The sequence below is a fragment of the Petaurus breviceps genome, unplaced genomic scaffold, assembly GCF_028583685.1.
Source record: "Petaurus breviceps papuanus isolate PSGF00001 unplaced genomic scaffold, PetGlider_PUasm1.0 186, whole genome shotgun sequence".
Taxonomy (NCBI): Eukaryota; Metazoa; Chordata; class Mammalia; order Diprotodontia; family Petauridae; genus Petaurus; species Petaurus breviceps.
The window spans coordinates 19,324,098-19,337,260 of NW_027185798.1; the positions used below are offsets into that span (position 1 = coordinate 19,324,098).

Sequence of the window (13,163 nt, forward strand, 5' to 3'; positions counted from 1 at the left end):
TGAACTGACATTGGTCACAGGTTCCTACCCTCACTACCCCACCTCTACACATGCCCCAAAGATAGATCTGAGAAGCTGTCAGAGAAGGTGATCCCACTTCCTCTTTCTAATGGCTGCTGACCTGCTACATCTGGGCTGGGAAGGAGATTAGGAATGATATGTGGAAGCATCAGGTCTAGAAGCGTCAGTGATGATGAGAAAAATCCCAGGAAACTTGTGAAGGCCTGCCTCCTGATGTATGTCTGCTATGGCAGCACCCTGCTCAGCAACGATAAATGCACCTGTCCTCAGGCTGACAGAGCCCACAGGAGCCAGAATACCTAGAGATGACTAACTCAGGATAATGTCCAGCAAAAGCAAGCACTGCCAACACACCATGACCATTTGCCTGTATTGCACCTGGTCCAGGCAAACGTGACAGCCACAGAGAGCCAGAGGGGCCCAGGTGGTTCTGGGACTGTCCAAGAAGGTTGTTCTGTTCCTTGAGTACAGCCCCCCTCTTATCGCCTCTGTATCTGAATCCGTTTCAGCAAAATGCAAAAATGTCCTCATTTGGTTTAAAGAAACCTCTGGTTTTGGACAATAATATGGGGACTTCTGAGCAGTTGACATCTCTCTAAATATTTTCAGAATGTAACATTTCCTGCTCCCCCTGCCCCTTCCACTCCCTGTTTACCCAAATGGCAAGACAAATAAACAGCATCCCTTTAGAAACTGATTCTGGAAAGCCTGAGGGCTCTATGGCATGACATAGGTTATCCGACAACTGCACAATTAGCCTTCCCACAATGGGAAATGGGGAATATGACCTGAAAAACCCAGTTTTCAAGGGCCCAGGAATGGCTCCCTAGGCTGCCCTCCCCACTCACCCTGTGAATAAACCAAAATGTCATCAAGAAACGAGCCCCAGTAGCCAAGAGAAGCTCATTAGTGTCACTAATAAACCAAAGGAAAAGACCTGATTTCTTGCTCTGACCTCTCCTGTCATAAACTGAAGCTGGAACACCAATGGCATGAAGTAGGACAGGAAAGGAAATCTGGATTTGAACACAGAAGCAAGAGGACATTGAGGGCCCATCTCCTCAGCTGCCATTGGGCCCCTCTGGAATTTCCAGGCCTGCACAATGGCTTCTCACTACCAAGATCAGCTGACAAACTCAATTGAGCCTCTTCCTTCTCTCTCCATGGGGACCGCGGACTTCCTGGAAATCTGAAAGCCAATTTTGTACAAATAAAACCAACGTAGTAGCCAAGGTTAGAACAAAAGCAGAAAATCGAGAAAAAAATTTTATAGAGTTTCTTGGATAAAGGCCTCATATTTCAAATATATAGAGAACTTTGTCAGATTTACAAGATGATGAGTCATTCCCCGATTGATAGTCAGAGGATATGAACAGGCAGTGTTCTGATGAGGAAGGAAATCAAAATTATACATGGTCATATGAAAAAATGTAAAATCCTTATTGGTTAGAGAAATGCAAATTAAAAAAAATTTGCAATATCATTTTATATCTATCAGATTGGCTAAGATGATAGAAGGGAAAAATGACAAATATTAGAGAGAATATGGAAAAACTAGACACTAAAACACGGCTAGTAGAATTGTGAACTAATCCAACCATTCTGGAGAGCAATCTGGAATAACGCCCAAAGAGTTATAAAACTGTGTATACCCTTTGCCCCAGCAATACCACTACACTACTCAGTCTGTTTCCCAAGGTGATCAGGAAAAAAGAAAAAGAATGTATATGTTCTGAAATATTTATTGCAATTCTCTTTATCGTGGCCAAGAACTGGAAATTGAGGGGATGCCCATCCATTGGGGAATAGCTAAACAAACTGTGGCATATGATTGCAATGGAATACTACTGTGCTATAAGAAATGATGAACAAGTTGACTTTAGAAAAACATGGGCAAGACCTGCATGAAATAATAAAGAGTGAAATGAGCAGAACCACGAGAATGCTATATACAGTAACAGCAATATTGTTTGAAGAATAATTGTGAATGACTAGTTAATTCTGAGTATTATAAACTCTCAAATCAACTATAAAGGACCTATGAAGGAAAACAGTATCCACCTCCAGAGAAAGAAGTGATAAATAGATGTATAGTACGGTTTTACTGTGTCAAATGGCGGCCTTCTCTAGCGTGGGGTGGGCAGGAAAGGAAAGAGGGAGAGAGACAGTTTGGAACTTAAAATGTAACCAAAAGAAATTCAATTAAAAAAAAAAAAAGAAATGTGAAAGCCAAACAGTGATCTTTCAATATCTCACATCACCACCAAAACAGGTAATTGTGCAACACAGAAGTGAACTGACAATTTCAGAGGATGATGAATGAGGCAGAACAGAATTTTGTTTGCTCTTCCAGATGGGCTAATTGTGCTTGTGCATGTCGATAAATTCAGTGGTGAGAATCCAGAGACCCCTCTAGAGTACGGAGATGGAGTAAGAGCTGCTTTTTCCATCATTTTTTAGTTGTACTTTCAAGTAGAGAAATTACATAAAGACTGCTGAAGCTGCTTCCTCATCAAGTACATATATGGTCACTGGTCATACTATTTTTAGATTTAAATATTAGGCTGTTCAAGAGAGTGCACAGTGGCCTGGCCTTACCTGATCTAAGTCCCCTTTGTCCATCGTCAATTCCTCCATCTCGGGTCCAGGCTCATCTTCCAGGAAAGGATTGGTGGATGGAGGAGGGACCTCAATCTTTTTCTATCAGGAGAACAAAAAAGAGGAAGAATTTGTTTGCTTCTGATCTTCTCCACAGGCCCCTGACCCTCCCCTCTGATTTTCTGCCTTCTTAATAATTCTCTGATAGACAAACTTATCCATGGATTTCAATACGATGACAGAAAGCTGAGATGCAGCCAAGAGAAAGACTCAATTCAGCCAACATTTTAAAAGTGCCTACTATGTGTGAGGCAGTAGATGAAGTGCCGAGGATACAAATAGACCAAAAGGGGGAATGGCTGCTTACCCAGGGGGCTTGCATTCAACTAGATAATGATGCTCCCAACAGTGCCATCAATGCACTTAAAGCTGTGTGCTTTCAGATTTCCAGGTCACATCTGTTTACAACAAAAAATTCCACATAACACAAAGATTTCCAACCCCCACCAACATTCCATTTATTTTAAGCAACTTTTAATATAATACTGAGAGGCAATGAAGCCTACTGGAATGAGTGGACTGGTAGGGCCAGACTTAGGGATTGGACTTTGTGCTGCTACCAAAGAGTTGCGTGACTCTGCACAAGTCACTTCATTGTCTCTAAGTGCCAGTTTCCCTCTCTGTTAAATGGGAATAATTATCCTGACTCACAAGCAAATTCAAATGAATAAGGAAACAAATGTTCTGAAAAATTAAGAAGTTCAATGGCCACCTAGAGCGATGCTGAAAACTTGACAGCTTCACCTCCTCCCAGAAGTGGTGGGCTCAGAGTGCAGAAGGAGATGTGCCTCTTAGGACATGACCAGTATGAGAACTGGTTATTCTGGACTCCACGTGTTCCAAGGGCTTGGCCTTGTTTTTGAATTGAGCGGAGGGGAGAAGAGGAACCACGGACAAGCAAGACACCTTTGAAACTTATACACGAAATTTACTGCATGCTTTAAAAAAAAAGCAAGCGCCATATAATTAAGATTTCTATCTAGAGTTAAGATCACCGCTTCCTAGTCTACAATGAATATGGAAAATGATCACTTTATCTGTCTAAGTTCGGCATTACACACACATGATCACTCCTACTGACAAAACCAAAATCCACTGCACTCCAAGAGGCGCCCTAGAGGCCGGGAATACAATGTCCTGGACCTTGAGACTTAGGGGGAAGGGTTTCCAGCAGATGCCAGGAAAACTAGGTGAGAAGCCTATGGAAAGTCAAGGCATGAGAATCCTCCTGAACAGATTTGTAACAGGTTAGGCTTTGCTTCCTTCATATATGTTGGTGAATCCTTGGGCCACAGGGAGCCCAGATGGCCCAGAGGATGTCATACATGCCCTCAATCTTCAGCTGGAAACCGATCACAACTCTGGTTTAAACCGGAAAATGTTCACTCTATTTAAATAGCTTTATTTTCTGAAAAACATTTTGGTGCAAATGGGTAAAACCAGTCTCCTTTATCTACAAAAAAAGGCTTACAAAATCCTGACCCACCTAAGGGCAGTCAGCTACTAATATTTCCATGATTTATGGAATGCCCTAGAGACTCCAGAATGGCACACTAAAGTACCATAACTTAGGATTTGACAAACCATCACTTCTTTGTATAGAACCTGGTTCAATAATTCAATATTTATTATGGGCCTATTGAGTATGGAATGCTGCACACAAAGCCCTAAGAGAGATGAAAAGTTTAGTGAAGATGTGGTCTCTGTCCTCTGGAGCTAATAATACAACAGAAGGATAAGAAACAAACTCTGATAGCTGGAATACACAATACTTTTAAAGCATACTGGAGAGTTTCAAAACAAAGTGCGATAGGATGTCTGAGCAAGAAGATTATCACCAATGGTCCAGGAGGCTTCACTGAGGAGAGGGCATTTCAGCTGAGCTCAAAAAGAAGGAGTAAGGATTTAATAGGCAAGGCAAGGAAACAAGTTTATTCCAAAAGTAGGGAAAAGACTGAGTACAAGGACAGATACAAAATGGATGCCTGGGGGCATGAGACTGTCCTGCTGAACTGGAGCACAGAGTACATAAAAGGGTAGTGTCAGAGGGTAAAAGGCCTTGAATGCCAGGCAAAGAAAGTTCAACTTTAGTCACGAGGTAATCACTGCAGATGTCTGAATAGAGGAGGAAAATGACCACTGGCTCCAGATACAAGGAATATTATTCTGACATCAGTATGAAGGAAGATGGTGGAGGCTGGAGGGCCTGTGATGAAGCTAATGCAGCTCTCCAGGCCCATGGTAACATGCATGTGTGGTCACAGTAAGGGGAGAGCAGAAGAGAAGAATGTGAGAGATGCTTGGGGGAAAGGGGAACCCTCAAGAGGAGGCAGTAACTATCTAGATGTGAACAGTGAGGGAGAAGGATGATATCGATGCAACAGAAAGTGGCATTAGCAAGAGGATTAGCGGCAAAGACAGTAAGCTTGGTTTTGGACATTTTGCCTTTGAAGTACCAGTGGAGCCAGTGGGGCACTATTTTCTATAGTCAGCTGAAGATAAGAGTCTGGAGGTCAGATAAGAAACCAGACTAGAGGGAAAAAGCTGTAGATCTGGGAGTTGTCCCTTTGGGGGTGGGGAGGGGTAGCCAAGGCCTCACTTAGGCAGGTTTGATTGGGTTCTGACTTTGAATGGAACACAGGCAGGGGTCAACTGACAAGCCTGCACAGGAATTGGAGGTTTACAGCACAGAAGTTTCCAGGCATAGAAAATGACAGGAAAGAGGGGCGGCTAGGTGGTGCACCGGCCCTGGAGTCAGGAGAACTTGGGTTTGGATCCGGCCTCAGACACTTAACACAAAAATTAGCCATGTGACCTTGGGCAAGTCACTTAACCCCAACTGCCCTCCAAAAAAAAAGTAAATGACAGGAAAGGGACTGATGCCGGGCAAGGAGAAGGGGGTACATCTAGAGCAGAGACAGTTCTGCAGGGAAGGCCCTCACCAAAGTGTTGTTCTTATTCCCAGACTACAAGAGGGATCCAAGCCCAGGGCTCTACCCACTGTACTACCCTGCTCTCGCTACAGCAGCAGCTGGCGTTTATATAGCACTTTAAGGTTTACAAAGCACCAGACAAGATAAATATGAGCCAGTTTTAGTCAGAGCAGCTACTGACCCGATGTGGACCCAAGTGGCAGGCCTGGAGCTGCTGGACTGGGCCAAGCCAGGCCATGTTCTACCTCATCCCCCCAATCTGTGGCCTCCAAGAGGCTGGGATGGAATTACAAGATTGGGTTTAGATTCTGCATAACTTAAATGACACAGTACACTGGCTTCAGGATTTCTAAATGAAACCAAGAAGGGTGAAAAATCTGCCAGGAAAATTAAACACATTTTCCTATTTTAAAAGCAGCCCTTCTTTTTTGTTATTTTTCAATTATGACAACATTTGCCTTCATACCATTCAGAAAAGCAAAATTCTTCCAACAGCAAGTTCATCCCCTCAATGAAATCATTTAGGATTCCCAGCCCCCCCCCCCCCATAACCATTCTTCAGAAAAAGGAGGCTCTGAGCTCTACTTTAAAGCCAACAAATTTGCTGGGAAGAAAGGAGACATTAGCTGAGTGAGCCCTGTCTGTATCTGGGCACAGATTCCCTTAATTTCAAGAGATATCCAATTGTCAAAGAATGAAATTCTTAAATGCCAAAGTCATATTTATGACTAGTCCTGCCAGAGGGAGGACTTCATCAAGAAGTGGGAATTTGAAGAATCTCTGAATTCTGCCATCTCCCAAAAACCTTTCCCTGACTTACTTCTTATATTAACTCAAAATCAGGCTGAAGAGGCCTGCTGGTCAGTCTGGGGGCCAAGCACAGAGCTAGCCACACAGGAGGCACTTGGTAAACATGCTGGGTGACAGCTTAACTGGCTAAGAAAATCTAGGTAAAATCTTCTGAAACTGGAGGCTTCCTTCCTAACAGCCTCTATTCTCCCATTTCTGGAGTTTCTGGGTGGAATGATTCAGTTCTGAATCACTTCCCTTAAGCACTAGAAGGGCAGCATTAACAAAACTGGAGAGTTAGGCCTCCTTTCACAGCTTTAATTGATCTGCTGATAAGAGAATGGCGATAGAGCACTCACATTTTTACAAATGAGTACCAATCCCACCCCAGCAGAGTAAGAACACTAAACAATGAGTGACAGCCACATGTGCTTCCTACAGCCATCCATTCTGAGGATTTGACTCATAAGACCCCACAAAGCTAAGCAAGGCAAGGCAGTGCCCCAGATGCTATTGCTACTTAAAATAGGGCCTTTCTGATTGAGATGAGAAGCTGCCTGCTTGCTGAAGCCATCACCCACTGGTGCTGCCTGGCCTTGCTCTGGCTTCCTATTCACTTCAAACCCTCCCTCCCTTACTCCTCCCCTCAGCCTCTGCCTCCCTCCCTAGTTCTCCACCCCAAGTGTCAAGTTGCTAGAGGGCAGAGTTGGGAAAATCTTTGGGCAGAGTCAGCAAGTCACCAGCCTCCAGTAACCATGGTGGGCCACAAACTTGAAACCACACCCATAGCTTTTGAATTCTGTACACAGTAAGAAAAACCTGTAAAAGAAAAAGGATAAATTTGTATTAAAAGAACCTTGGAGGGAGGAAGGAAGGAAAAGAACTATAGGGCTGCTCATGTAGTAACCAAGAAGCTGCTGTTGTTTGTCCTTCATTCTTGAAGAGGATCATGACATCCAGAAGGTAATGTCATGATTTTCAAGTGAACTGGATTATTTGAGGCAGGGCTATGTAGAGTTGTCAGCCTCACTCTCTCCTCTGGAGTCATCTGGGTCCAGTGGCAAGATAAAGATCAGAACAACTGGAGAAGACCTGGATGCAGTGAGAAATCTTGGCCTTTTTAAGCTAAGGTCTTTCCCAGGTCTCAGTTTGTTTGAGACAACACCCATTCAGTGATTAAGGCTAGGAAATAAAGTTAAAAGTTAAAGGCAAAGTTAAAAAAAAACCAATATGGGAGGGAAAAGACCCTCAAGATTTCTGGCCAAAACATAAACAACTACTAATTTATACTCACTCTTAACCATCAAAAACCCAAACAAAGACCAAATAAGGTTTGGCCTGGGGCCTATTGCTAGCCAATCAATGAGAGTAGGAATGATTTGGGTTTTAAGGCATGGTCCTTAAAAAAGATATCCAGCCCATAAACCCCAAAATATCTTGTGAGGTTTTTTAGAAATCAAAGTTTATATTCTTCTGGGCAGAAGACCTCAGGTAAGGGTATGATTGGGGGGGGGGGGGGGAGGGAGGGAGGGAGGAAGAAAAAGAAACACAAGAGGGAGGAGAAGTACAAGGAAGCCCAAAGGCAGTAGAGAAATAAGTTCATTTGGTTTCAAGGCTACTCGTGGCCAATCACAAAAACCTTTCTCTTACTTGACTAGGAGTGGAGGAGCTGAATACTATCCACCTGGAATCTAATCATGTCCTTTAATAAAGCACGTGGGCGTGGTTCAATCAAGTCCAAACATTCGCTTTTGATTTCAAGTCCACACTATTTTCAATCCCACTCTCCAGGGTCAGAAGTTCAAACAGTGCCTCATCAGCCCATTCCCTCCTCAACCCATAGTCACAGAATCATTATTATGTTTGTTTAACTATTCCTACTGCATCATTATTTATGTGTGTATATATAGGGGGGGTGGGGCAGGAGTGTACTTCCAAAGAACTCTCCCTGCCCTCCAGGAGTATACAGTCGTGTTTGATATCTCTATGGGCCAAGCAAAGGAACAGAAGACCAAGAGCTCCAATATTCTACAGGCTCACTGCTGACAACATTTCAAGAAGTCGTCTAATTTCTCAGGATGCCTCCTTCATTACTTACTGAGTAGGTTCCTCACTGACCAAACTGAGGTGTCTGATTTCACCTTCATGGCAGGTGTTTGTTTCTTATTAAATTCAATGATCTTTTTCTTTTTGTTAAATTTAGTATCCAGAAAAGACACTGTTGTCTTTCATGCTCAAAGAGGACCAAAATCACATCACTATTTTGGAGTCAAGGTACAGTGTGTCCAACTGTGGCTGATCAGACAACACAAGCCTGGAAGGTTCTACCACAGGTCGGGCACAAAGAGTCTACCTGAACATTTGGAGTGGCAATGTCTCTAAATCTGCACATCTTGTGGTCTGTTTGGGGTTTTTTTTGGAGCTACTGCAATTCTACTTTGCTCATTCTGCACAGGGCCTTTTTTGATGCAGGGACGCCGTGCTGGGCAGTCCTTTGCAAGCATTTCCCATGTCACATAATCAATTCCAAAGTTCTTCAGAGTGTCCTTGAGAGCGTACTTGTTATCACTTCTGACCTCCATGTAAGCACGTGCCTTGTGTGAGTTCTCACAAATGTACATTTGCCATTTGAATAATGTGGCCAGCCCATAGAAATTACCCTCTCTGTAGTAGAGTTTGACTGCCTGGCAGTTCAGTTTGAAAAAAGACCCCAGTGTCTGCTACCTTATCCTGCCAGGTGATCTTCAAAATCTTCTTAAAACAACTCAAATGGAAGCAATTCCATTTCCTGGCACGGCACTGGTAGGCTGTTCAGGATTCACAGGCATACAACAATGAGGTCAGCACAACAGCTCTGTAGACCTTTAGTATGGCAGGCAGCCTAATTAATACCTCTTCTCTGCTACACTTTCCTTCAGAGCCTCCCAAACACTGAGGTAGCTCTGGCAATGTGTATTTCAACCTCTTTATCTATGACAGCATCCCTGAAAAGCACAATGCCAAGGTAAGTGAACTTATCCACAATATTCCACACCATTGCTGAAAGCATCATGTTAAAAAGCATGGGAGCAGGGGCAGCTAGGTGGAGCAGTGAATAGAGCACCGGCCCTGGAGTCTGGAGGACCTGAGTTCAAATCCGGACTCAGACACTTAACACTTACTAGCCATGTGACCTTGGGCAAGTCACTTAATCCCAATTGCCCTCCCCCGCCCCCAAAAAAAAACACGGGAGCAAACACATAGCCCTGTTTCACTACACCGGTGAGTGCAAAAGCTCGAGAACATCATCTATTATCCAGAACCTGTGCACGCATGCCATCATAAAACTGACGTGCAATCCTGATGAGCTTCTCCAGATGCCTCTGTTATACTCCTGGCATTCCTCTTGGAGTTGCTGGGCAGCAAACACCACATCAACTGTTCCCTGACCCTTTCTGAAGCAACACTGGCTCTCTTGATGACCATCTTCCAGGTGAAGGATCAACCTGTTAAGTAGGAACTAGCAAGAAACTTGCCAGAAATGACTGAGAGACAGACTTCTCTGTGACTGTCATGGGACAACCTATTTCCTTTTCCTTAGAGAGATGAACAAAGGAAGCATCCTTGAACTTCTGGGGGATAATCTTCTTTTGCCATATAACCTGGAAAATTTCAGTTGCCTTTTGTGGACCTCCTTCCTTGTAAATCTCAGCTAGAAGAGAATCAGCACCTGGTGCTTTGCAAGACAAGAGATATAGAATGGCATTCAAAACCTCTTCTTCAGTTGGAAGTTTGGCTAGACAGGGACTGACTTCAACCTGAGGTATGCAGCCCAAAGGCTTCAACAATGAATGATGATGGTCTATTGAGAACACTATGGAAGTGTTTAGCTCTTTGCTCCAGGATCATATTCTCAAGTACCGAGTAGCTGAGATGCACCACAGGTCTTTGCCCCATAAAGAGCCTTCAGGACATCACAGAGGCACTCTGGATTGTTACTATCAGTGGAAAACTGAAGTTCATCTACCTTCTCACTGAGCCAAGAATCCTGCATCTCTCTAAGCTTCACTTGCTCTTTACTACTGATGGATTTAAAAGATGCCTCCTTAGAGATAGATATACTATCCTGATGCTTAAGTCCTGTGGAGTTCTCTAGTAGCTTCTAAATTTCCCCATCATTTTCATCAAACCAGTCTTGATGTTTGCTAGTATTCTGGCCCAGATGAGTAAATATGCTGTACACCAAATCTCTGAAAGCCGTCCACTCTTTTTCTGCTCTACCAGTGCAACTGTGTTGGCTCAGCTTTTCGTCCAAGTTAGCAACAAATCGTTCCCACTGGGAGAAGCTCTCTCATAAATTAACATTAGGCCTCCTGGTAGTTGTCTTGCCTTGGGGCCACCACTTTTGCTGAATATGAATGCTTAGTCTGGAACGGATAAGTCTATGATCAGTCCAGCACTCTGTGCCATACATCACCTTCATCACTCTCACATCCTGTCTCTTCTTTTTTTTTGAGGGGGGGGGAGGAGAGGGAGAGAAGACAGGGCAATTGGGGTTAAGTGACTTGCCCAAGGTCATAAGACTAGTAAGTGTTAAGTGTCTGAGGCCACATTTGAACTGAGGTTCTCCTGACTCCAGGGCTGGTGCTCTATTCACTGCGCCACCTAGTCACCCCAATGTTTCTCTTCTTAAATGCCAATGTTTGCTGTGAGGGTGCATTCACAAAAGTTGTACTGCATTTAGGTAAATGGAAGACAGTGTTGGTAGAAGGTCATGAAACACACAAGTCTTCAGTAGCAAAGTGACCTTGCCGTTGCTATTTCCAATTCTATTCCCCCCAAGGATTCCCTGCCATGTCTGACGGTCTGTGCCTACACTGGCATTAAAGATACCCATATCTGTAAGCTTGTCCTCTTTCAGCACATTGATGATGAGGGTCTCCAGGCCTTCAAAAATTTTTTCTTTGACTTCATCAGGGTTTGTCATGGTGGAAGTATATGCTCATATGATGGTGGTATGACACTTTCCTGAAAGTGGCAATCACATTGTCACAAGCCTGTCGTTCGCTTCTTTTGGGAGGCATAGAAACTTGCTGACTAGATTAGTTTGGATTGTGAAATCTACTCTGTGTGCCTCACAGCATTCCCCATCACTGCGGCCACCCCAGAAAAACATGTATCCAACAGTGACTTCAAGAAGCTGGCCTTCATTTATCAGCCTTATTTCACTAAGGGCTTCTATCTGGATGCAATACCTGCTGAGGTCTCTCCCAACAAGAGCTGTACATCTTTCAGGTCTACTGGATTTCATGTTGTCCATAAGTGTGCACACATTCCATGTACCAGTAGTGAGGGGAATCATCTTCACAAAAGCTTTTGTACATATTTTTGCATTTCAACTACAAGGTAGGATCCCTGCCTTCCACTATAAGGAAGCCAGTGCTAGGTCTGGTGGAACAAGTCATTTTCAGGGTACTTTTTCTGGGCCTTTCTCACATCAGAAGGTGAGTGACACAGTCCTTTATGAAGGCTGCTTAGACCCCCTGCTGCTTCAATCCAATGAGAAGACGACCCTATGGCCAGGGCTGTCTGTATGCAGGGTCCTGACTACAGCTACCAGTGTATCTGCTGCTTTGTTATTTGCTTGTCATCACAGGCCTTGGAGGTAGGTAAAAATACTTGCACATAAACTGGACTTAAGTGATGCAAAGCTGCATGAAGTTGTTGGCCTCACTCTCATCTAAAGTCACTGAACTCCAGTGGCAAGACAAAAGTCAACACAACAGGCGACGGCCTGGAATACACTGGTTCTCCTTGATGTCTTCGGATGTCTAAGCACCCCACAGCGCCTGCTTCCACCACCTTCATGGCATGTTGGAACATACCAATCACATCCACCCACTGTGCCCTGGGGAAGTCTTCACGTGATTGGGGCAGACACCTCCCCCACCAAGTCACTAACAGGTTTGGCCTGTGAGTTGGTTACCATCATTCTGGTTTAGCCTATCTACCAAAATGGCTCACCGTGGAGTGGCTGAGGCACATGCCAGAGCTTTCTGCAGTCACAGTAAGAGCTGGGTGGCAGGCGGACACCAAAGGTGGAAAGAGCCTTGCAAAGGTCTCAGCAAGAGGGAGGGGAGCAGACGCAGGAGAACACTGCACACAATTAGACACATGGTATCTGGGATGACTGATGGACAGACTGGGCTCCCATCAGCAAGGCAAGGCCAAAAGACAGCTCCAAAGACTCATGAGGGGAAGGCCATCCTCATCCAGAGAAAGAATCGCAGAGTCCGAACGCAGATGGAAGCAAACCACTTGCTCTCTCTCTTTGCTTGATTTTGTTCCTTCTTTCTCACTGTTCACTCCACTGGTTATAATCCTTCTTTACAACTTGACTGATGTTTACGATGAAGGTCCCTGTAGAACCTGTATCAGATTAAATGCCACCACAGGGGAGGAGGGGGAGAAAATTTGGAACTCAAAAGCTTGTGGAACGGAATGTTGTAAACTAAACATAAATAAGCAAATAAATTTTTTTAAAAAACCTTACAAGGGTGCTAAGAGGATTCAATGAAAGGATCTCTGTGAAAGTTCACTAAAAACCATTAAATGCTATACAAAAAAAGAAAAAAAGATCTCAGCAAGCTCTCATCCAGAGGTGCCAGTCTTCCCTAAACAGTCACCGATCATGGCAGAATTTCAAGACTTTCAAGGCCCTGTGATGTAACAGATAATGCCTGAGGCAAGGACACAGGAAATATAAGTTCTAGTCTTACCTTT

The 13,163-nt window shown here is 44.0% G+C and overlaps 1 protein-coding gene across 4 annotated transcripts in view; it reads right to left on the reverse strand.

Moving 5' to 3' along the window:
• The window catches only part of VPS53 (VPS53 subunit of GARP complex), a 144,549-nt gene that overhangs the window by 51,976 nt on the left and 79,410 nt on the right, over positions 1-13,163 (reverse strand). For all 4 annotated transcript variants that reach the window (XM_069089707.1, XM_069089706.1, XM_069089710.1 and 1 more), the window contains one exon: positions 2,620-2,721. In XM_069089707.1, coding sequence (XP_068945808.1) covers positions 2,620-2,721 — 102 coding nt within the window. The remainder of the gene's footprint in view (positions 1-2,619; positions 2,722-13,163) is intronic.